This window comes from Amborella trichopoda, chromosome 8 (genome assembly GCF_054954075.1).
Source record: "Amborella trichopoda isolate Santa Cruz 75 chromosome 8, AtrichopodaSantaCruz75HAP2 v2.0, whole genome shotgun sequence".
Taxonomy (NCBI): domain Eukaryota; kingdom Viridiplantae; phylum Streptophyta; class Magnoliopsida; order Amborellales; family Amborellaceae; genus Amborella; species Amborella trichopoda.
The window spans coordinates 42460058-42483578 of record NC_142343.1 but is presented as its reverse complement, the minus strand read 5'-3'; the positions used below and the strand labels follow the sequence as shown (position 1 = coordinate 42483578).

Here is a 23521-nt window from a genome sequence, read left to right as displayed (position 1 = left end):
CTTTAGTTATTTTTTCATGTTCATGATCTCCATATTGGAGATTATTTGTCCTTAAAAATGGGTCCAAAAACAATCTCAAAAAATAGATTTTTAATAGGGTACACATTTCTAGATGGACTCAACCGTTGCCATATTTTTTTGCTTAATAAACCATATACCACATATTTGCAACTGCTGTGTTAAATTTGCATGGTGGCAATTATATCTAGCAGTGCCTCTATTTTGGCATTTCCGGGTTTTTCTCCGAAGTTCAAAGGGGTTCATTTGTATACAAAAGACATGCTCTCTAAAATCAAGAAAAATCAGATTCCATATCAAGATAAAAATGAAAGAAATATGTTTATCAAACACAACATCCATAATCCCATGACTGTTCGTGTTTCTCAGCCAAGAAATTACCAAAATTGGCCTAAATATTTCAATACCAAACCTGCACGCTTTCGATAGAAAAGATTTTCCTATCTAAATTACTAAATTACATCCTCTTGGTATAATAAAGATAGTAATACATGGATCTATGACATTGATGTCCCCGGAAAACCTCAGCCTCACGATCACAGACTTTTTGATGAATGAAGCAGCATTTAACGTCTGTCAAGAATTGCAAAGCAATAAGCAGTTAACCACATTTGCTCAATAAAATAGAAAGGTAAATACCATCACAGCATTGCTTCAAAAGGAATTACAGACTCGGTTACTAGTTTAGAAGAAATTGCAGAGTTGTACTGGAAACACAATTGACATGCCTTGTTACTCCTGAGAATATCAATTTGGCGCTTAAATTGTTTGACAGGATTGAATGCAAGTAGTAAAATGCAAGATGAAATTACAGGAAGTGCCCAAAAAAAGATTTAGTCTCTCTCTCTCTCACAGGGTTGAAGGCAAGTAGTAAAATGCAAGATGAAATTACAGGAAGTGCCTTAAAAAAGATTTTGTGTGTGTGTACGTGTGTGTGAGAGAGAGAGAGAACACGAACATCACCCCATGCCCTTTGCATTGGATTTGACTCTGAAGCCCGCACCCAATGCGACCAAATACACACACACATGGAGGGAGAGAGGGAGGAGGCAAACAACTGCACCAAATACGCAAGCTGGGATACAACTTTTTCAAAAGCTACTGCTATACAGGTGATTTCCCTTGAATTAATCAAAATAGGTTATGAGGTAAGTACCTTTTGCGCTTGCCTCCAGGAACCACTAGTCCTCGCTTTTCAAGGCTCTTAAACCGGTCCCTTGCAAGAGTGCAACATCCCTGAATATTATGAAGTTTTAGAAACAACAGAGTAGTTATGGGCATGCAGATTCTTCTGAATCTCATCAGTAAACTATAACTAAAAACACCAATCCAAAAAGGGAGTGAAAGAGGAGATTTCAACCTTCAAGGTTCTAATTGATCCTGTGAGTTCTTCAGTTAAAAGAACCTGAACTGGCTCTGGCTCAAATCTGTAGTAACAAAGAGAGACCCAATCATTCATCACATAGGAAAGGAAAAAGTGTATCACATAGGAAAGGAAAAAGTTTATATAAGGTTGCAACCTTAAAATGTAGAATTTAAGATGCACCGCAACAATCCATCAGAAAATATTGTTTTAATGTTGAAAAACCCTCTAATTGATCATCTCGACATCGAGATGTATGAATATGAAACAAAAAAAGAGAAACGATTTTGAGTCCCAGAAATAGTCCATCTTGCAACACATTATCTAGACTGTCCATTTTCAAGATTTCCATATGTTTATAGATCTACTTGATTTTAACCATTTATGAGTTCAAAATTTTATAGCTAGATATGAAATTAGATTTTCAGATAATCCTAAGAATTTTTTACACTAAAATTACATGTTATGATAAAATTTAGAGGTGTGCCTTAATTGGATAGTTTAAGGTTGCAACCTTATAGAAACCACACCCCATAGGAAAAGGACAAAGATAAAAGAACAGAAACCCAGTTATTTTTGTTGGTAACAATGTTCTCCTGATTAACTGGGTAGGTATGAAGTACATTGTTATGCAACTGATTTATTCTCCATTGTTCATTTGCTCTAATTCGTTTTCTGGTCCAAAGGAGTTCCAGAGTCACAAATCACATAGCATAAGATCTCTCTCTCTCTCTCTCTCTCTCTCTCTCTCTCACACACACACACACACACACACACAAACTTCACTTCATCTGCATAAAATTTCAAAGTCCTACATGTCAACACATACAGCACATCTGATTATTTTAGGAACACTCCATAAACAACAATAAATTGGAATATTTCCAGAATTCAGTGGCATATTTTATAGTTTACCCAATAGAAAGTATGCAGAATGTAACTGGTGAATATAATGCATGTAAATTTGCCTACAGGAAGAGAAAAAACAACATATTTTAATACAAGGATGGAATAGTTTACTTGTGCTTCCCCAAGCGTGGGGGTGCTTTTCTAAGTCTTTCTAGCCGAGCCACTGTACGCCTAACAAGTCTCTTGTGCTTTTCTTCATCCTCTTTGGTGATTTCTTTAATTATATCAGGTAAGCTGCCACCATTACAACGCCAAGCTGGGATTAAGTAAAAAAATCATGCTCTTATTAACTCATGTACAAGAGGGCTTATTATTAGAACCATGATATAACTCAGTGGGCTGCAGAGAAACCACAGTCCATTGTGTCATCACCACCCATTGACAGGATGGATGGTAATGGAGATAGAGTGGGAGCCAAACCATTGAGGCCGTGTTCTAATCTGGTGGGTACGACTGTCCTATCACAGACATGTCAATAAAATTGGACATCCCAATATAGAATACAGTTTTCCACACAGTCCATGAAATATACTATACTTTTTCAAAGTTTCATAGATGTCAATTATCAGAAAACCAATTACCAGATATAGATTGGAACTCTAATAATAGGAAGCACACTGACATTACCAGTCAATCTCCTTTGAGATGTTCTCCTGTTTTTTGGCTTCTGATTCAGCCTTCAGCTGCTCCTTTCGCCTAGCCCTTCGATTTAGCTCTACCTGTGTCAGCCTTTTGTTTTTTAAAGGCCTGGTTAAAAGAAAAGATGCATTAACAAAGAGGCTTGGAAAAGAAATTCAAAAACAACAGAAATGCTGAAAGAAATATGTTCCCAACCAATAAGATGGTACCATATAACATGCACCTTTGCAAGTATGAGAAGAGTAAGAAGTCTCTTACAGAGCGAATTGTACTCAACTTTATTGGGAAAATAGCAAGAAAAAGACAAATCATGTTTAGATCACAAGCCAGTTAATCTTGCAACAAGTTCAAAACCCAGATATCACTACAATGCAAAGTTACTACTCAGCTTGGCATTAAACAAGCAACCCTTGTTACTTCTCCCATCATCGTCCAATAACATCAGACCCTTCACAGAGCAATATAAGATGCCATTTGACACATCTACCCTGCCAATTCCCTAACGAAATCCTAAATGTCACAACCATCAAGCGATTTCCCAAATTAACAGAGCATCCCCAAATAAGTGATTAAAGAGCATGCTCAACTATCTAGGCAGGACTGTCTAATGGAAAATTTTACTTGGACCCAAGAGACATTGAGGAGGAAAAATATTCTGACTGGTGTAAATAGTTGCTAAGATGTAGATGACGGGATAAAACCTATCCACAAAAAAAAAAGAACAACAAAAGCAGCCCGTAATAAAGGATCACACCAGAATTAAAATACAACATAAATTCTGATAAAGAATTCAAGTCCCAAACTGATGGAGGACAAAAAATGTAAAAACTGTATTATAATAAAAATAGTAAAAGGCTGATGCACCTAGGCACTCCAAACCACTGGATTTCTTGTGAACTGCACTTGCAGACTACGAACTTAGATACCTAAGGCCAGGCCCTACCAATTGTTTCCTAATGCCCAAAAACTACACACCACTCTAAACTCAAAAATTTAGAAGATGGTCACCTTAGCTCAATGGGACTGCTCAAATCTTAAAGCTTTATTTAGTAAAGTTCAACAAAGGGAGAGCACAACTTAACCAACCAATACAATGTTTCCTTAGCTCAACCCAACCAGAGCTTAGTTTCTATATGCTTTATCCCGTTGTATTTCTGCAAATGAGCACATACATTATTAGTAAATAATGTCATCTGTCATTTATAATCATCGGAACCTGTCAGATTTGAATTTTCAAAATTGCTAAATAGAAGTATAAAAGTTTTCATATTTACTTATAAAAAAAATACCATATAAATGAAAATTTTTATGCAAAAGAACATAAAGTTTTAAGCAGATGAAAATAACATGAATTTGCTCCCCTTTTTGGAGAAAGACTACAAATATTGCAGAAATGCAAAAGCTGCTAGAAGAAGCATTCCGTAGCTTTTGTAAATCTTCTATAATTACTCTGGTTATTTTACATGCAACAAATATCAACATCAGAAGCAGCATATAAAACAATATCGAATCATGTTCTTATTCTTAAGATTAAAAAGCAACAAGAAACCAAGTAATAACTGAGAATTCCTCTAAAATTTGAACCACCATAAAATGTTTAAACTTCAAAATACAGGAGAAAACAATACCGGTAACATGATATGCAAATGATGTGTATAAAAGACAGCACATCTGTCTATGTCACTAGGTTATAAATATCTCTCTTATTACATATTCTGGAGAAATCAATTATCATCCTTAAACGTCGAATGGTAGAAGTGTGTTACATTCTAATAGACTATGAGAAACCATAGCCCATTGGTCATCAGCCATCCTTTTTTCCTTTCTATTTTTCTTTTTAAACTGTAGGGATCACTGCCATCCATTGAATAGATAAATGGTGATAGAGAGAGGCCAGAACACACCAAATCAAGACATCACCCCCCCATACAGGGTCCCACTCTCTTTTCATCACCGTTCATCATTTCAATGGATGGTGAAGACCCCAAGGACTATCATTTTTCTATATGCCTGTTGGAACATGCATACTTTTCCTAAGCTGATAGGCAAATAATATTGAGCAGCCAAAAAAAAATGAAGCAAACCTGTGCTCATGTGCAACATTATCATCATTTTCCAAATCCTCATCATTCTTCAAATCCTCGTCATTCGTATCATCCACATCAAGAAAATACATCTATAAAGAGACAGTTGCTACGAGTAATCAGGCAGCAGTCAGTAAGCAATTTTTTTGGCAATAAATTGATGAGCATATCAATCTTAGAATGCAAGGCTTCTAAATCTGTCACAACTAGGCAATCTCTAAGAGACTAAGAAGATGAACAAAGTAGCAATTATATAAAAAAATGCATTAAGCAACTGTAGCACTTCATAAAGCATTTTTAGAGAACTGATAAAAACTCCTAAAAAGTATGCCGCTGCCCTATTCTCTTCCCTAAAAGTGGACAGAACCAAGTAGCATCCAACCCAAGGGCAGAAAAAAATAGTAGAAAAATAAACGAGAAATCTTCTGTTTTGCCTCCATAATTTCTACTATCTTCGTAATCTTTCATAAATGCCACTTTGTTTCATTATTCCAAAATCACCGTCTGTTTATGCTACAATTACAAAGCAGTACCCAACCCCACTGCTTATAGTTTTTAGTTTTGCCCATTGCCATTTTTAGTTTTGCCCATTGGCCAAACTCAATCCTGTTAGGGCTGAACCTCCACCCCCACAATAATAAGCACTGTCTACCATACTCTATAAACTATAGGCCATACTCTATAAACTATAGGCCACCTCCCTCCCTTCCTCTTGCGACAAAAAAGCAAAATTTGCAAAATCCCCAAAAAATATCCAAAACACTATTGAAAATTAAAAAAGAGTATATAAAACATGGAATACGAAAAACAATTGATGTTATTGCCTTGAAAAAAGGGTGGGAAAAAGAATAACCAAAAACAGAAAATGTAAATAAAAAAAAAAAAAGCTTATACAAAAATAATTATAAATCAGATGTAATTGATATAGTGAAAACATATCAATTAAATGAAAATACTGAAACCCAAAATTTCAAGGCCTATCCCTTGATCTTCACTCTTGGTGCGAATGGATGCCTCAAACCCTTGTAAAAGGCTTCCTCCTAGAATGCCAATCATAATCCGCAAACTAGATTTGAGTTTTGAGTTCAGATATAGGTAATCCGAGCTCTTGAGGATTTGGATAAATAGTAAATCCGAATTTGAAATCTTTCAAATCCTAACATTTACTTTTTTGGGGGTGACAAAACAAATTTACTCGACCCCCACCGCGATCCCTACCCCAAAAAAACAAAAACCAAAAAAAAAAAAGTTGACGTGTATTGTACCAACTCACTTGAGTACTGCATTACTTAGGTGAGTCAGCCAAAGTTTCATAGTATTTGGGTCTCGAGAATACTTGCTTAAGTCAGACTGAGTTTCACCATATTCAGGACTCTAAAATATTCACCTGAGTAAACTACAGGGTATACCTATGTACCTTGTTCAGGGCTCAGCAAGCGACTTGAGTTGTTGGAAACGCCTAGGAACCCGAATCGTTTTAGGAACTGGAATCGGGCCGGCTAGAAGATTCATGTCCTAGGAATCGTTGTCCGTACAATAGGAATAATTGGGAACGAGATTCCTAGTTTTTGAGAATCGTGTTTCGATCGAAATAAATCCAAGTTTCATCTACATATGAAATCGAGATTCCATCCTCCCAGGAATCGAGATTCCCATCCCCCTGGATTCGACACTCCAAGAGTCAAGATTTACTAATATGCGGAATCGAGTTTCCGATATCTACGGAATCGAGTTTTTGACATATGTGGAACAGAGATATGTTGTTGTTTCGAATCGTGATTCTAACATATTTGGAATCAAGTTTCTAAAGTATATGGATCAAAGATCCATGCCAGTTTGAGATCGAGATTTACAATAATATGGACTATGGAATGTGTTTGACGACCCTTACCAGGAATCGAGATTTCATTTTTATGGAGAAGGAAGCCACAAGCACATCTTGAGCCACATCAACTTTAGAACCTATATTGGCTTTAGAACCTATATTGGATGTCTCATATTAAAAGGTTTCCCAAATTTTAAAGTGATTGTGTTGAGTATTGAACTTACGATCATTATATAGAAAAGACAAGTACTTTTAAATTGTGATTTTGACTTCATTATTATAAAGATAAAATAGGATTATGTCTACACCATGGTTTTACTTTAATTGTATGTATTGTATTTACCAGTTATATTTTAAATTAAAAGTAAAGGCCATCCAAGGTGGCACAAGTAAAATAATGAAACCCTGCAACCACTAGAAGCATTCAAAGGAAGATTTCTACTCCAATTGACGTGGAATCAAGATTTAATCCTTGCTGGAATCCAAAATCGATATATTTGGGAACGTCTACCCACAGTTAATGGGTTCAAGTTTCTAAAGATGTGTTGGATCAAGATTCTGAAATTAAGGAATCGAGTTTTCTTCGTTCCGATAAATGGTTTCTAAAGATGTGTTGAATCGAGATTCTGAAATTAACGAATCGAGTTTCCTTGGTTTCGAAAAATGGTATCTAAAGATGTGTCGAATCGAGATTCCAAAATTAAAGAATCGAGTTTCCTTGGTTCCGAAAAATGGTTTCCATAGAGATTCCTTAACGGAAACGCGAAATTAGGTTTGGGAACCAGAAACGAGAGGTCGGTGGAGAGATTCCGATAACTATGAACTTGACCAAGTCCGAGTTGACTGGGTTGAGTTTTCTTACAGAGGTCTGAGGAAAGGATCTTCTTAAATCTTTGATTACACCAAACACAAAAGACAAGGGCTAGAGAGAAAGATAGAAAAGGTGGGGTATGGATATGCATTGGGAGGGTTCCTCAATGGAGGGAGACGGTGTTTTCAAGGATTGACAGATTTTTTCTTTAGAAAAATGAAATTTCAAAACGGCTGAGAAATGGGAAAATTTTGGGTTAGAAATTACAGATAGAAGGGGGTTAAAAGGTGGGCAGATTTAAGTTAAATTGAGAGATGAAATTTCAGAATGGGCTGGGATGGCTAAGGATGGAAAAATGAAGAAAATGGTATCGACAGAAAGTGGTAAAAAAAAGAAGCAAAATTGATACTAATCAAAGACAAGGAAACTCAGTGAATAGTTTTGGAATACTTTAAACAATGGTAGCAAAAAAATAGTTTTGGAATACTTCAAACAATGGTAGCAAGAAAATAGTTTTGGAATACTTCAAACAATGGTAGCAAAAAAATAGTTTTGGAATACTTCAAACAATGGTTGCAAAAAAAACACACACAACAAAACCAACCAAAAGAAACACTCAAGGCCGTAGAAACACAATCCCTGATTAAGCAGAGCTCCAAGCCTGGAAGTTAAGACCTTCTCCAAGGATGGCACTCCTTCCCACATGTATGGGCATCCCTTAGACAATTTTTGTTCAAACTTGCTTCTGTTGTGCTTTCCTAAATAATCAAAGAACCGGTACAAGGATAGTTCCATCCTATCAGGCATATTATTCTCTCTTTCCAGGTAAGAAAATCATGATCCAGCTATTATATAAACATTAGATGCAACTAGTTCACAGGGTAGTCTGAATCTTGAGCCTAACAAGTAATATACAACAAAGTAAAAACGTACTAAACATGGAATTACCTTGCCATTCAGATATTCAATGGGGTAATCTTCATAGTAATTGTATACAATAAGAACATATTGGTACAAGAAGGTCACAATTACTCCTAGTGGTCAGATCTGAAATCAGGTGGCTAGTGGCTTGCCACAAAGTTTGAAAAAAACTTTTTTGGACTTCTAAACCAGCAAACAGCACTTTCCTAACCATCAAATTTTACATCTAAAGGCCTCGGTTTATTTGACCTCCTAGTACTTAAAGTAAATGGTTTTATTGCATACCTTTCCATCTTTATATATGCTAAGCTGTGGGTAGAATGGATAAGGATCCATGACATGCTTTCGACATCATCACAGATTATATATGTGGAAGATCATGTGCGTAACTTATATCAGGAAAGAAGTATGAAGCATCCTTTATGGAGGACATCATGATGAGCATATTTACACCATTTCAATAATGCAAAGGTACTTGAAAGTCATACAATATTTTGACAGTACCATGAAATCAGTGTATTACAAATATATTATTCGAATTATTTATTGGTATAGTCAGGATAAACTAACAAGACCTTGTGAATAATGCAGATCGTAAGAAGTCTGAGAATTAGTTTCTTGACTTAAAATAACTCTATCCAAGTCAGGAAAAGGATATAGAAAAAAATAAGAGAAGCATACATGACCGAAACATAAAATACTTACATCTTCTTCATCTATTTTGGTCCCATGAACCCTTCGAGGAACAGGTTGAGGACCCAATTCAGCTCGGTACACTTTTTGCATTTCATCAGCAACAGCAACAGCCAGAGAATCCTAGTTTGGCAATAAAGCAAAGCATGAATGTGACATATAACTCATATTTGCTTTACTTATAACTTGAAAGATCATCACAGTCAATGCCACATACCTGGTGGTCATCAGTAGATGGATTGAAAGAGCAACCTGGTGGCTCTATCTCCACTGCTGGAATAACAGATCTCTTTGACTTCTAAAAGGACATAATCAGAATATAGTGAGTCTTAATATACTTAACGGTATCCATCTCATCAAGAATTTCTCAAAGTTCATCAAATTTATTTAACGTGTAGAATTGCCTTTCCAAATATCCTCGGATAATCTATCCTTAGCAACCAACCCTATCTTTTATTGAAACAACCTAAAGACCTTTTAAAATACAAAAGTTAATATGAGAATGGATTGTGAAGGGTGGCTCTAAATGTATCGTTTCCTTTACTAAAAAATTACTTTTAGAGATTAGCCTCCATGAGGGGTAATTTTATCATCTTGAAAGGGCCATATTTGAAGTTTTCACTAGAGACCAAGGGCATTCTGCACTAATAAAGTTCAAGGATATTTCCTTTTGAAATTCCATTGTAATGTGGAAATTTTGAATGTACAATTAATGGTTAAACCACCAATAGAAAGCAATTTTTAACCAAAAAGACAATATCTTTTTAGAAGAAAACACCCATCACAACCCATTCTAACATTAGCACTTGTACTTTTAGGGGGTTTCTAAGTAAATGCAAACTCTACATTTATGTGTATGTGTGTGTGTGTGTGGGTGTGTAGGGAAAAATCTACCAATGTGTTGGCACCTAAACAAATAGCAATTTCGGTTATGCTTCCAACCATCAGATCCTAACCTGAGGGTTGAGAATGCATATTACTATTTGAATCTTAATCGTTTTTCTGCAAATAAGATTAAGCAGAAATTTTAAGAGTATCTACTTGACAACATCACACACTAGCAAAAAATATGAAAGATATATTTCAAAAAATGTAAAATGACAAAAAAAACACCCTGACATAGTCCAGGGGGATTTTGGTCATTTGAAGTTTTGATAAAATATTTGTTCTAGTTTTTTCCGTAAATCCTCATATATATAAGGCACACTCAATCATCTCGAACTGACGATCTAACTCACATAGTAACATAAACCCTTTAAGTCTGTAAAGATCTGACGACTAGAAGCATAACAAAAATTAGTGTTCATCACAGGTGACAACCTATTGACAGTTTTCTCATATATATATATATATATATATATATATATGGGAAAGGCTAGCGTAGGCCAGTGGGCCTATAGCTACTTATGAGCCCAACGGCCCAGATTGAATCTGGGCCGATCTAATGATCACAATTGCATTTCGTATTTGAATTTTAATTTTTTTCTATAAATCCAAATCACTTGAAATTTTGGGACGCGTGTTCTTTAAAATTAGGAAAATCCAATAAAAATATCAAAAATATATTTCGTGAGAAATAAATTGATCAAAATAGCCCCAAAACTTTTCAGGGGTATTTTGGTCAATTTATACCTTGCAAATTATTTTTAAATATTTTTATTAGGTGCGCCTTGATGAGAAAAATAGACTTCTAAAATTTCATGTGATTTGGATTTGTAGAAAAAAAATTAAAATTCAAATATGAAATGAGGTCGTGTCCGTCAGATCGGCCCAGATTCACGTTGGGCTCGTATGTAGCTGCTAACATTTCCCTATATATATATATATATATATATATATATATATATATATATATATATATAGGTGTGGTTTCTATAAGGTTGCAACCTTAAACAATCCAATTAAGACGCACCTTCAAATTTTATCATAACATGCAATTTTGATGTAAAAAATTCTTAGGATTATCTAAAAATCTCTAAAATTTTGAACTTCAAAAATGGTGAAAATCAAGTAGATCTATAAACATATGGAAATCTTCAAAATGGATGGTCTAGATAATATGTTGCAATGATTATATAAGGTTGCGACCTTAAAATGTAGAATTATAGATGCACTTAAAAAATCCATTGGAGAATGTTGTTTTGATACTGAAAAATCCTTTAATAGATCATCTCAATTTCATGCAACCGTCATATAGTAATATGATGCAACGACCTTAAAAAACCATCTTATATGGCCATTTGTTTGATCCAAATTTTGAAATATACACTCTTTTCATTCTAATGAACAATCACAAAAAAGAAAAAAGTGAAAACACAACCTAGAAAGTATTGTTTTAGCCCAATTAACATAGGCCGTTCATTTTGGTGAGATGCTTAGATCTAAGCCCTAACAGAATTTTTTTATTTTCAATTTTTTTGGATGGCTTTATTATCAGTAGATGAACAATGTTAAAAAATAAAAATAAAAATGATTTTGAGTTTATAAAGGCTAAGATCTTGAAATTCACAAAATGAATGGTCTAAATTCGTTTTTGGATGGGACTCAATTTAACTATATCTAAGGTTCAAATTGAACTTTTTTTTTGGGGGATGCATTATTGAGATGAAGAGAGTGTGTGTGCAAAAATTGGGGTCATATAAATACCACAAACATGGTTTTCTAGAAGTGTCGTTGCATTATACAATGATACAACCGTTGCATTGGATCATTGCTCATATATATATATATATATGGAAGTTGCTAAAGTCAGCCCACTAGCTGATGGAATAGTATAAACCCAACGGCCCAGCATAAATCTGAGCTGATCTGACGGTTAAGGATGTATTTCGGGAGTATAATTTTAATATTTTTTATATAAATCCAAATAATATGAAATTTGGAGCATCAACTCTTCTCTTCAAGGCGCACCTAATAAAAATATTAAAAAATAATTCACATAAAATAAATTGACCAAAATACCCTGAAAACTTTCAAGGTTATTTTGGTCAACTTATTTTATGCGAATTATTTTTTTGATATTTTTATTCAATTCCAATATTTTCGAAGAATAGATGCTCCAAATTTCAAGTGATTTGGATTTGTAGAAAAAAAATTAAAATTCAATTATGAAATACAACTGTGATTATTGGATCGGCCCAGATTCAATCTGGCCCGTTGGGCTTACACTGTTCCATCAGCCCATGGGCTGACATGAGCTTTTTCTATATATCTATCATAGAAAAGAATTTGTTGTAAATTTTGAAGCTCTTCACCTTTTTCGCCTTTGTATCCCCTTCTGCACGTACATGGAAAAAACATTCAATAATAGGTCCATCAACTCAATTGACCAGAAATATAAAAAAAGGTTAGTATTCCCGAACCTTTGTTATCCCATATGTCAAGCACTGTAGCATTTGAATCTTGGTCAGCCTGTTCAAATTGATCATAGAGAAAATAAACATGAGCGAAAGCAACATTATAAAAACAGCTAGCATTTTAAATAAAGAAAGAAGCATGCTTCAATTCAGTAACATGATTAGATGACAAATTTGAAAACTACCAAAATATAACAGTGACTTACTCCAATATCAAAATGTTTGCAATTATGGTTACAAACAGCTAATATTAAGAAATTGCATATGAAACAACTCATGTGCAGACATGAGATGTATAATACACATTTCTAAGTTCTCTCACCATTCACTAGTATAAACATTTTCCTCTAAAAGCAACAAAAAAGGTAATTTTCTTCACATTCTCAAAGGTGTCACGGATTTTAATAGGGCTAACCTTCAAATTTTGGTTAATTGCACTTCCCACAACCGTTATATTAATACATCATACATACTAGAAGTTGACTCAACCTTACAATGTTTCCTCTTTTTTTTTTGGGTTAATATAAAATGCATACCAAGATGTGGCAAACAAAAGTGTGGAAAAATACCCCATCCATAAATAATCATGACTAGAAGTATACACATTACATATAGAAGAACCAATCCTGTCATGGCTTTATCAATGTTGTACATGAGTTTTAAATTAAGACCTGAATGAAATGAAATTTAAAAAAAGTCACCTCAGTTGTTTTAATGGTGTTGAGCTTCTCCTTGGGTAGAACCTTGGCCTTCGACTTTTTTGGCTTCCTCTTGGATGACGGCACTTTCTGCACAAGGGTGCTCCTCTGTAAGATACTGTCACATCGGAGGACCTTCTCTCTGTGCTTCTCAATTTTACGCTTGATTGAGAAATCTAGGGCACATTTCAATTATCAATGCAGAGTGAGAGAAAGGACAAAAAACAATTTAAAAAAGGGCAAAAACTCGTGGGAAATATGATTAATAAGGAAAAGTAAATTCAAACAAAATTATAGGAGACAAAAGGGGGAAGAGGACCAAAGACTGAATAGAATCATAAGTCGTATAAAACAAAAGTAGAAGGAGTAGAAAAGATAACAAAATTTTAACAGCTGCTGTAAAGTAATGCAATAATTCCTAATTTAAAAAGGTAAAGGAGAAATAAAATGCATTAAGATACTAGATCTTTCACAATGTAAACCATACATGCTTCTTTTCCCGGAAAGCATAGAATACTATGGCCCACAACTATACGATGTCAATCGATATACGATGTCCATTGATATGTATGGCCCACAACATTCCGTCCCACAAAGCATGGAATATCAATGGACATCATATAGGGAGCTGGTCTTACAACCATCTATATGATGTCCATTGATATTAAAAATATGGAAATACTTTCGGAGAATGTTTGAAGTTTCTTTCATCATTCCTAGATCATTGGAGAACCTCACAAGTCACTGGTCCCATGAAAGGCTGCCTGAATAAGGCTTGCTAACTATAGAGCATGTGCTCTCTCCTAGCCAGTTTCCAATGAATACAAGGGAAAGGAACATTAGGATTTTCAGAAACACATAGATGGATTTGCTTGAGACTCAGATAAACACATCAATAACCAAAATATGCCCTGATATCCAGCGAGCTCTTTGGATGATGGGTTCCACTCTTTCTCCATCACCACTATACCACAACCACAGAGTTCCTATGATCATGAAAATTATTTTGGTTTGCCTTTCATTCTCCTCTGAATTACCTGTCAAAAAATAAATATATAAGTCTCTTCTCTCAACTGGGAAAACTTATCCCTACTTCCCAACTTATATTTTGTTCATTCTATTTTATTCATCTTTCTCTTGCCAATGTTATTATGCACTATGATTGTATTTACCTATTCCTTGACGCAAACAATTTTTTGAAATTGTTAGCTATCTTAAATACAAAATATAAGAATAAAAACAGTTCAAAGTCAACAAGAAGTGGCACAATCCTAGAGATTAACTCAAAGGAGTACCAGAGGGGAAAAAAGATATTGTGAAAGACTTTTAAAAAAAAAGTCTAAGCTTTAGGAAAAAATTTAAGACCAGAAATTTCAGGGAACTTATGAAAAATTATCCAGAAAAAATAAAAAATAAAAAACTGAAAAGCAAAGCCTCTAACAGTTACACTAAAAGAAATGAAAATTATAATACGCCAAATAAGTAATAAGAAATCGCTTTCGATGGCTTTGGATACACATCACCAGCTTATCTTATGAATCAATTTGATGAGAAACAGGTCAAGCAATAATAGTTCATAAATGAAAAAAAATTAAATAGATAAATTCTACCGGTTAGCGAAAAGGCAAACCGTACCCAGCAAAAACAAGTACAAGGCAAATAAAAATGGCAACATTTAATTACTAAAAAAGAATCAAAATCTAATTCAGAAAATAGAGATCGATCCAAATAGAGGATAAAAAGTGAAAATCGTCTTAAAAAAGATACTTAAATTCATGTCTACAGGAGGGTTAAAAAAAAAAAAAGGACAGGATTCAGAGAGAAAAGGGAAGAGAGAGAGAAAAAAGTGTTCTAGAGAGAGAAAATTAGGGTTTTTTTGTACCTTTGTCTTTGTCGATGAAGAAAAGGGATTGGTCAGGGAGATGGGTGAGGGAGCCTCCACTGAGTGCATCCTTTGTTGCCTTCTCAAAGTACTCATCAACGTCTGCGCTGCTAATATTGCTCCGCCATTCCTTCTTCCCCTTTCTAGAGCTCTTTGCCTTCTTCCCCATCTCTCTCTCTCTCTCTCTCCCCCTCTCTTTTCCTCTCTCACTGTAAAAAGGAGTACCCGAACTGAAATGGAGAGAAGACGAAGCCTGTGATATCTGTCTAGGCTTATAAACCCCTATTATTTTCCCTTCCTCTCTCTTTAGCCTATGTTTTTTTTTTCTCTCTTCCTATTTAGACAGTCCTATCATTCACGAATTAGCACATATACTCCTCTGATCATTGGATTGAGGAGTACCAAATAAACGCTTTTGCATGTTTGTTTAGCTATTTAAGGGCGCGTCGTTACCTTATTACTCTTTTGCCAAAAACAATTCATGCTCTAGCAGGGGAGTTGACTGTCCATTTACTCACTTGTGTAAAACTCGATCTAGAAATATTTCGAAGGTCCCATATCGAAACTTTACACGGTCAAGGTCCAAAGTAATCTGGTCTAAAGGAAAAATTGAAGATAAGATATGAAATTTAAAAAATAAATTTAAGTGAAACTTTTTCAAATGAAAATTTGAGGGGTATGCGCATGAATTTCTTTAAATTATAATAAAATATATACTTTAAAATTCAACTCGCCAAATCACCGATTATACAATGACAATCTGGATAAGTTTTATAAAGTCTTACTAGGTATTTCTTTGAAGGATACAATTTTTAAGACCTAGGCCATATGAAAAATAATAATAATAAGGTCTCACCTCGAAATTTTATCTAAAAAATACTTTGGAGGTGAGTAATCTCTATGCTAGCTCTAAATTTAATATTTGATTATAAAACTTTCAACTCAAAAAATAGTATAAATTTTGTGGATCCATGAACATTTAGAAAATAGACCATCCAGATCATAAGTTACAATATGTATTATTTTTAAGGCTTCAAATCTTAATTTTTTTTTCACAATTATAATGTTCAAGGTCAAGATGATCAGAGTAGAAAGTTTTTTGACACCAAAATTGCAATTTTCCATGAGTTTTAAAGATAAGGCTTTGTCTTTTCCTACAAAGCCTGAGCTTCATCTTTTGTTAAAAAAAAAAAAAAAAAATTTATATAAGGATGCTACCTTGTAGAACTACGGATGCCCCTTAAAAATCCATCAGAAAAGATAGTTTTAATGTTGAAAAACCCTTTGATTAATCGTCTCGACATCGAGATATATGACTATGAAAAATAAAAAGATTTTAAGTCTCATAAATAGTACATGTTACAACATATTATCTATACTATTCATTTTTAATTAGATATAAATATATTTTGAGATAATCCGAAGAACATTTTTACATCAAAATTATGAAAAATAACACTGAGACCCTTTCACATCTATATGAATGGGACTTTAAAAGATAACTATTAAATTTAACATAGATCTCTGAAAAAAGTTATTATATGGCTGTGGACTTGAATTTGACGGCGATCATTTTGAATACTACTCCTGGAATGGATGTAGGAAGATCTAATCGTATCATTACTCCAAAATTATATGCCACGAAAAATTTTGAAGGTGCATCTTACAATTACATGGGTGCATCCGTATGCAAACTGCACCCAAAAAAAACAATAGGCCTAAGCTTCATCTTGGCCTAACTTAAAATGGTAAAATTGTTGAAAGAGTTCACCACTGATTTTCTCTGTGTTACCTGGTTGGACCATTTTTCTCGTTATGTTCGATCCAAAAGGTTTTCATCCAACTCCCCAAAATCATCGGAAACTTGTGATATTTGCTAATGTTTCTCTGTCCTCTTTGTCCAGTCCTTTCTCCCTTCTTTCTCTAAGCCCCTCGCCTGTACTTTTCTCTCGCCCTCTCTCCAATCCCCTACGCGGTTCATGAACCACACATGAAAGATGGAACCTCAATCTCTTCGGGCACAGATTCCTGGAGTCCCAACCTCTTTTCACATGAATCACAATCAACTATTTATTATGGACTGGTGTACGTGAGAGTTTCTCTCTCTAACTTTCACACCTGTATTGCTCTCTCTCTAGTTTTTCTATCCCATAAGACCTCTCTCTAAATGGGCTTATATGGGTGCTCGGATTCTGAGAAATCTATGTTTATTTCTCTCTCTAATTCTGCTACCCCACAAGACTTTCTCTCTCTAGTTCTCTCATGTTGGGCGTCTTAGATGGGTTCTGAGAACACAAGGGGGGCTGCGTTTCGCAGCCCAGCTGAGAGAATGGTGGCTGATTTTGTGATGGGTGGTGCTGCAGCTGCCATTTCTAAGAGCGTTGCAGCTCCCATTGAAAGAGTGAAGCTTTTGCTTCAAAACCAGGGAGAATTGCTCAGAAGGGGTTCTCTCAAGACCCCATATACTGGGATTGGAGATTGCTTCACTAGAGTGTTGAGAGAGGAGGGCTTTCTCTCTCTGTGGAGAGGGAATCAAGCCAATGTCATTCGCTATTTTCCCACTCAGGCTAATGCTCTCTCTCTCTCTCTCTCTCTCTCTCTCTCTCTCCAATTTCATTGTTATGGCTTTGAATATTTCGAATTCTTTCGCTCTCAACGGCAATTTGAGAATGGCTTTCTTTGTTTTTTTGGGTTCTTTTGATTCAGATGTTCACAACCTTAAAATGGTAGCAATTATTGGATTATTGATATTTAAAGTCTATTTGGTTGACTTTGTGTTCCTTATAATAATCTTTTTGTTCGGAGAGGCGATTGCAAATCTTCCTATGTTTCTATACTGGAAATATTATCTGTATAACCATTGAAATGGCAATTAGATTTCATATTGCATTATGATTTTTCTTTGGGAGTATGATCTTTTGTATTCTTTTCTTGGATATTTAATGTCTTTTGATGTTCCTTCTGGAATCAAACAGTAGGTCCTTGATAATATTGCTTCAAATGTGCTCTTTTCTTTCTTTCATTTGATAGTTAGTTTTCAGGGTAGAAATACTATAATTCTTCATTCTTGATCTTGGGGAATACAGTTTGGGGTAACTATCATTTGGATTTTGGAATGGTAATGCACTCCAAGCTCATTCCTTTAATGGTGTTCTGTTCGTTTTGAAGTGTACATTAACCATCCCCCCCCATTAATGTGATGAACAAGAAAGGGGAAAAAGGAAAAGAAATTGATTCTATTGCTGTGTTTTATTCTTTATTAATTTTCATATGTGATTATCACGAGTGGTGAATACTTGATTATTTTTCATTATTCAAACCATATGCTTTCTGCTTGGAATGTTAGAATACCATCTAATTTTTATATTTGTACTGTTTTATGTTCTATAAGTGAATTCCTTGCAAGTTACAGCAAAAAATTCGTTCTATGTAAATTGTAAACTTCTATCTATCAAGTGTCCTGTGTAGGAGTTCTTCCCATGAAATTTCTTTTAGGGAAAAGTTGTGATGGATTCTAACATAAATTCTTACTTGGTGTTAGAACAAACACTACTTACACATTGCTTGACCCATTCTTGCATCAGGACGTCTTGAGACTATAACTTTCTGTCATTTGTATTTTTAGGTAGGAATGCTATTTTCAAAGAGGAATCAGGTTACTAGTTCAAATAAGTTAAAAAGAAATGATCTATGAAGCATTGGGCAAATGAAGTGGGTAAATATGTTACTGATGATGTTGTCACGATATAGACAAGGAGTCATCTACTCTAAAGTAAAGAACTGATGTCTGCTTCCGAAGCTTTTCTCACACATAAAATTAAGAATTTCAGAAATACCGTTGTTAAGATTTGAGCTTGGCCCTGATTAGTTGAAGTGTTGAGTATTACAATGCCACATCCCAAGTTCAAATCCTACAGCTGATCTACTCCAAAACAAAAATCTTGTTTTCCTTCTTTTTTTAATAAAAAAAGTTAAAAGGTGGCCAAAATGCTAACTTAATGCATGTCAAATTTTGAGTGGATTGGTTCCTTAAGGATCATGGAACCAATTTGGACTTTACCTCATTCGATTTCATTTCCAAATTAAGAAATACTATTTAATTGAGAAGTCCTATTTAACAAGGCATTGGGGTTTACTCTCACTAGATCCTTTTGAGCTGGATGCAATATTTTTTAACTCCTCTCTCTCTCAAGTGGTGACAGCCTGTTCCAAACAACTAACTGTCCTATACTCAGCAAATGGTGCACAAATTTTGTCTACTATTGTGTAGAAACTCTCCCATCTTAATCAGTGAGAGTTTGCTCCAAATGACTAAGCATCTTATACTAAGGCCTGTGATGCCACAAAGCATCTTATCTGCATCTTATCCGAGGCATCTTATACCTAAGCATCTTATACTTAAGAACATGTACCTTATATGTTCTGTGAGACCTGTAGAACACATCTATCCCAGTTGGCACACAATAGAGATTCACTTTGCATTTGCCACTGGTATTCTGTTCTTGATTAAATGACAAAGTATATACTTCACAATTGAATTTTTAAAGTTCTAGGAAGCTACTGTATGACCTTCCCTTGTTTCTCACTCTAATGCTGTTTTTTCCCCCCTTATTGTTTACATAGATAAATTGAGAAGAAAGTAAGAATAGGTCTACATAAGATGCTGAAAATTTTACTGAAGAGAAGTTGTCTCTTGACAGGCCTTTAACTTTGCATTTAGGGGTTACTTCCAAAGACACTTTGGCAACTCAAAAGAGAAAGATGGGCTGTCGAAGAAAAGGATAGTGAGCAATTTTGCTTCAGGTAGTGCAGCTGGGGCTATGACCTCATTTTTGTTATACCATTTGGATTATGCAAGGACTCGTTTGGGCACTGATTCAAAGGATCCTCAAGCCAACACCAAACGCCAGTTCAAAGGACTGTTAGATGTGTATCGAAAAACCCTTGCAACTGATGGAATCGTGGGTTTATACAGAGGATTCACGGTTTCGATCGCTGGAATTACTCTCTATAGAGGCTTGTATTTTGGAATCTATGATACCATGAAACCCATTGTACTTGTTGGAAACTTAGAGGTAAGCTTATTTTTATTCTTTAAAAGAAGCTCTCAACAAGATCCTTAAAACTTACGATTATTGGCATTTGGTTTCAGTTTACCGCAGTTATCTCTAATCCGGTCCTTTGGTTTGCAATTTAATTTTGATTTGTTGGATTTGTGTCTAGATGTATTCATTCTTATTTGTTACTTGAGTTTTTCTTCTTGGGCTTCAATTCGATAGTGAAGCCTTTGCTGCAGGATCCTTATAGTAGTGGAGCATTCTTACACCAAAATAAACACCAGCCTAGCAAATATTTATGCTATCTCAACAGGAAATCATCTTGTCAATCACTCTCCTGTATAAATCCTTTCACATTTCCACAATGAACATCATGCTGCCACCCATTTTTAAAATGTTTACCAACATATATCCAGTTTTAAAGCTTGATATTCCTTTAAAAACCAAAATTTTCATTGTATAATCTTTTCCAAAGTGGCCAAAATCTCCCCTCATTCAGGCAAAACAAACCTGTTATGGAAAGCTCTCTCTCTCTCTCTCTCTCTCTCTCTCTCTCTCCTCTCTCTCTCTCTCTCCCCTCTCTCTCTCTCTTCTCTCTCCCTCTGTGCACATGCGTGTATAGATCTGTGTGTGTATGTCAGAAGCTCCGGACTGTGCTATGCTGTCAGGATCCAGTCATATGCCTATATTGTAAGAAATATTTCTAATAACATGCTTACGAAATCCTTATTTTTACAGGGTAATTTTTTGGTTAGCTTTGCATTGGGGTGGAGTGTGACCACTATTTCTGGTGTATGTGCATACCCATTCGATACTCTGCGTCGTCGAATGATGCTAACTTCAGGACAGCCGTTCAAGTATCGAAATGCCTTTCATGCCCTGCAACATATTGTTCAGCAAGAGGGTGTGAGTGCACTTTTTAGAGGAGTGACAGCAAACATGCTTGTTGGAGTTGCAGGGGCTGGAGTTCTTGCTGGCTATGATCAACTTCAATGCCTGGCTTTTAAGCATGGTTATGGATTTGAAAATAAGAGGACCATTAAGGAATAGAACCACCAAATGGATGTGTAAACAAACACCCCAAACACCCCCCGCCCCTTTTCTTCTCTCCTTCTCTGTTCTTACACAAGATGCAGTACGTTCTATCCTGCATTTTATTTACAAACCTCTCTCCTTGGTGCTGCATTGGTTAGCTTCATATTCAAAAAGATTCCACTCTCTCCTGCAGCTAAATTCTTTTACCCAAGGTTGATTGCTCTCTCTCTCTCTCTCTCTCTCTCATATTCAAAAAGATTCCACTCTCTCCTGCAGCTAAATTCTTTTACCCAAGGTTGATTGCTCTCTCTCTCTCTCTCTCTCTCTCTGCCTTATGTGATAGAACCAGCACATGTGTGTAAATCTCCTTCATCTTCTTGTTCAATATGAATTCTTGTCCTCTCCTCTCTCCTCCACTTTTATGCAAAGAGAGCTCCCTCTCTCAGCAACACTTCAAGAGATGGCATTCCGTCTCCTGTATCCAAATTCTTTCATCCAAGATTCATTACCCCGAAAAGGTGCCCACAGCTTCATCGTCGTGCTTCTCAGCATGCTTACTGCTTCAAACTTCAATATGGATGGAAAATTGTATGTATGTAGCATAACAGTCTAATTGACGATTTTTAACTTCATTGCAATGTCACGATAAGGAGAAAATGAAACAGAAAAACAGATACACAATATTAGATGGTGAAAAGAAAGGGTAATATGGAGAAGCCATTGGGAATTGTTTGTGGGGACTGAGCTTGCCCAATGTTGTACAGTGATTTGTGGATGTTATATGATGGTTTATATCATTTTTGCCATGATTCTTCTGAAATACATGGTGGGGACTTGATTGCCAGCCATTAAGTACCCTTTGACAACCCTAATTCTCTGTTTTCCTTTCTCTCTCTAAGCTAGCGTGTCGGGTATTTCTCTCTCTATATAATTTTAAGTGCAGAAAATAAATCTGGTGTTACAAATTATGCAGAGAGATAAGAGCTGGCTACTTTAGTTTCCAAATAATCGAAAATGGCATCTTGTTTCACAAACTCAATGTTATTTCCTCAAAGCATTGTATGCTAGGGACAAGAAATTTACATTGAACCTCAAACCCATCGCCTGAACCCCCGAGATTTTTGGCACTAAATCCCAAAACTCAAGTTTCACTCTGAATATTACAAACTGCCCCCAACTGGTTTTAAAAGGAATATGGACTAAAATATGCTCTCTATTATGAAAAATATTTTTAAACAAACTCTCACTCCTCAAGCTCTCCGTCTCCCTATCCAACTTTCTAGTGAGGTTCCATCTCATTAGGCCCGCAACACCCTTTTGCAGGAACAGCTCTCTCTCTCTCTCTATCTCTCTCTCATAGAGGGAGAGAAAGGGGAATTGAATTGTTAAGGGAGATGCGACTCCCAAGAAATAGTAGAGAAAGTAGAGGGTGAAAATGTGAACTGGGCCAGAATCTGATGTTCATGCTTCGATTTTGTGCTTAGAAGAAGAGTGAACGGTTAAATAAGGAAATTTATCAAAAACACACTTAATGTATCAACTGTTTAACATTTTATATATTTATTAAGAGAAATGATCTCATAGGACCCACCCCCATGTGTGTGTAAGATCTCAAATGATCACTATTAAATTTGGCATGGATTTTTAAAAAAATCAAGTCTCACACCCATGTGATAATTTTTCTAAATATCCGTGTCAAATTTAATAGTGATCTTTTGAAGTCCTACATACGGTGGGGAAGGGTCTTATAGGATCATTACTCATTTATTAAATATATCTAAAATGTCAATAATTTTACTCAATGATTTATATGAAATTAAAGAAAAAAAAAGAGTGATAATAGTTCATCTCTTTGTGCTTTTTGATAAACTTTGTGGCGAAATATGACTAGGATGTAAATTGTGGAGAGAATGATGATTGTATTGCACTTTTTAATCTGTTGGGTGTTTCCAAAGGAGGAGAGTGAAAACAAAGGAGTAGAGGTGGTAGCACCAGAGGTGGTTGTTGGTGGAGGTGTTGATGATCGTGGGAAGTTGGAGGGGAGGTAGGGGAAGAAAGTGTACGAGATGGTGTCGAGGGGAGGAGGAGGGGGAGGGCGAGGGCGAGAGCGAGGGCGAGGGGGAGGGGGAGGGGGCGGGGGCGGGAGATGGCCGCAAAGGTTGTGTTGAAGCAGTATTAGAAATCAAGTTTGAGCTTGAGCGGTTAGCAATTGATCTTTAGCAACCCTATA

At 35.5% G+C, this 23521-nt stretch overlaps 2 protein-coding genes across 4 annotated transcripts; one reads left to right on the top strand and one right to left on the bottom strand.

Moving 5' to 3' along the window:
* Positions 1-287: 287 nt before the first annotated feature.
* LOC18432264 (Nop53 protein) lies at positions 288-15447 on the bottom strand. Of its 2 annotated transcripts, XM_011624337.3 has the most exons (12): positions 15200-15447; positions 13321-13493; positions 12626-12674; positions 12518-12540; positions 9481-9561; positions 9276-9386; positions 5014-5105; positions 2918-3037; positions 2402-2524; positions 1379-1445; positions 1175-1254; positions 288-591 (listed from the first exon to the last, which is right to left on the bottom strand). In XM_011624337.3, the coding sequence occupies exons 1-12, from the start codon at positions 15366-15368 to the stop codon at positions 585-587; spliced, it is 1095 nt and encodes a 364-aa protein (XP_011622639.1). In that variant the 5' UTR covers positions 15369-15447; the 3' UTR covers positions 288-584. The 2 variants fall into 2 exon arrangements, with proteins under 2 accessions (XP_011622639.1, XP_088731212.1); XM_088875086.1 differs by lacking the exon at positions 288-591 and having other exon boundaries at positions 1135-1254.
* Positions 15448-16770: 1323 nt separating this feature from the next.
* Positions 16771-22097, top strand: ER-ANT1 (endoplasmic reticulum-adenine nucleotide transporter 1). 2 transcript variants are annotated; one of them, XM_011624336.3, is made up of 3 exons: positions 16771-17765; positions 19900-20274; positions 20995-22097. In XM_011624336.3, the coding sequence occupies exons 1-3, from the start codon at positions 17478-17480 to the stop codon at positions 21304-21306; spliced, it is 975 nt and encodes a 324-aa protein (XP_011622638.2). In that variant the 5' UTR covers positions 16771-17477; the 3' UTR covers positions 21307-22097. The 2 variants fall into 2 exon arrangements, with proteins under 2 accessions (XP_011622638.2, XP_088731210.1); XM_088875084.1 differs by having other exon boundaries at positions 16814-17284.
* Positions 22098-23521: the final 1424 nt, after the last annotated feature.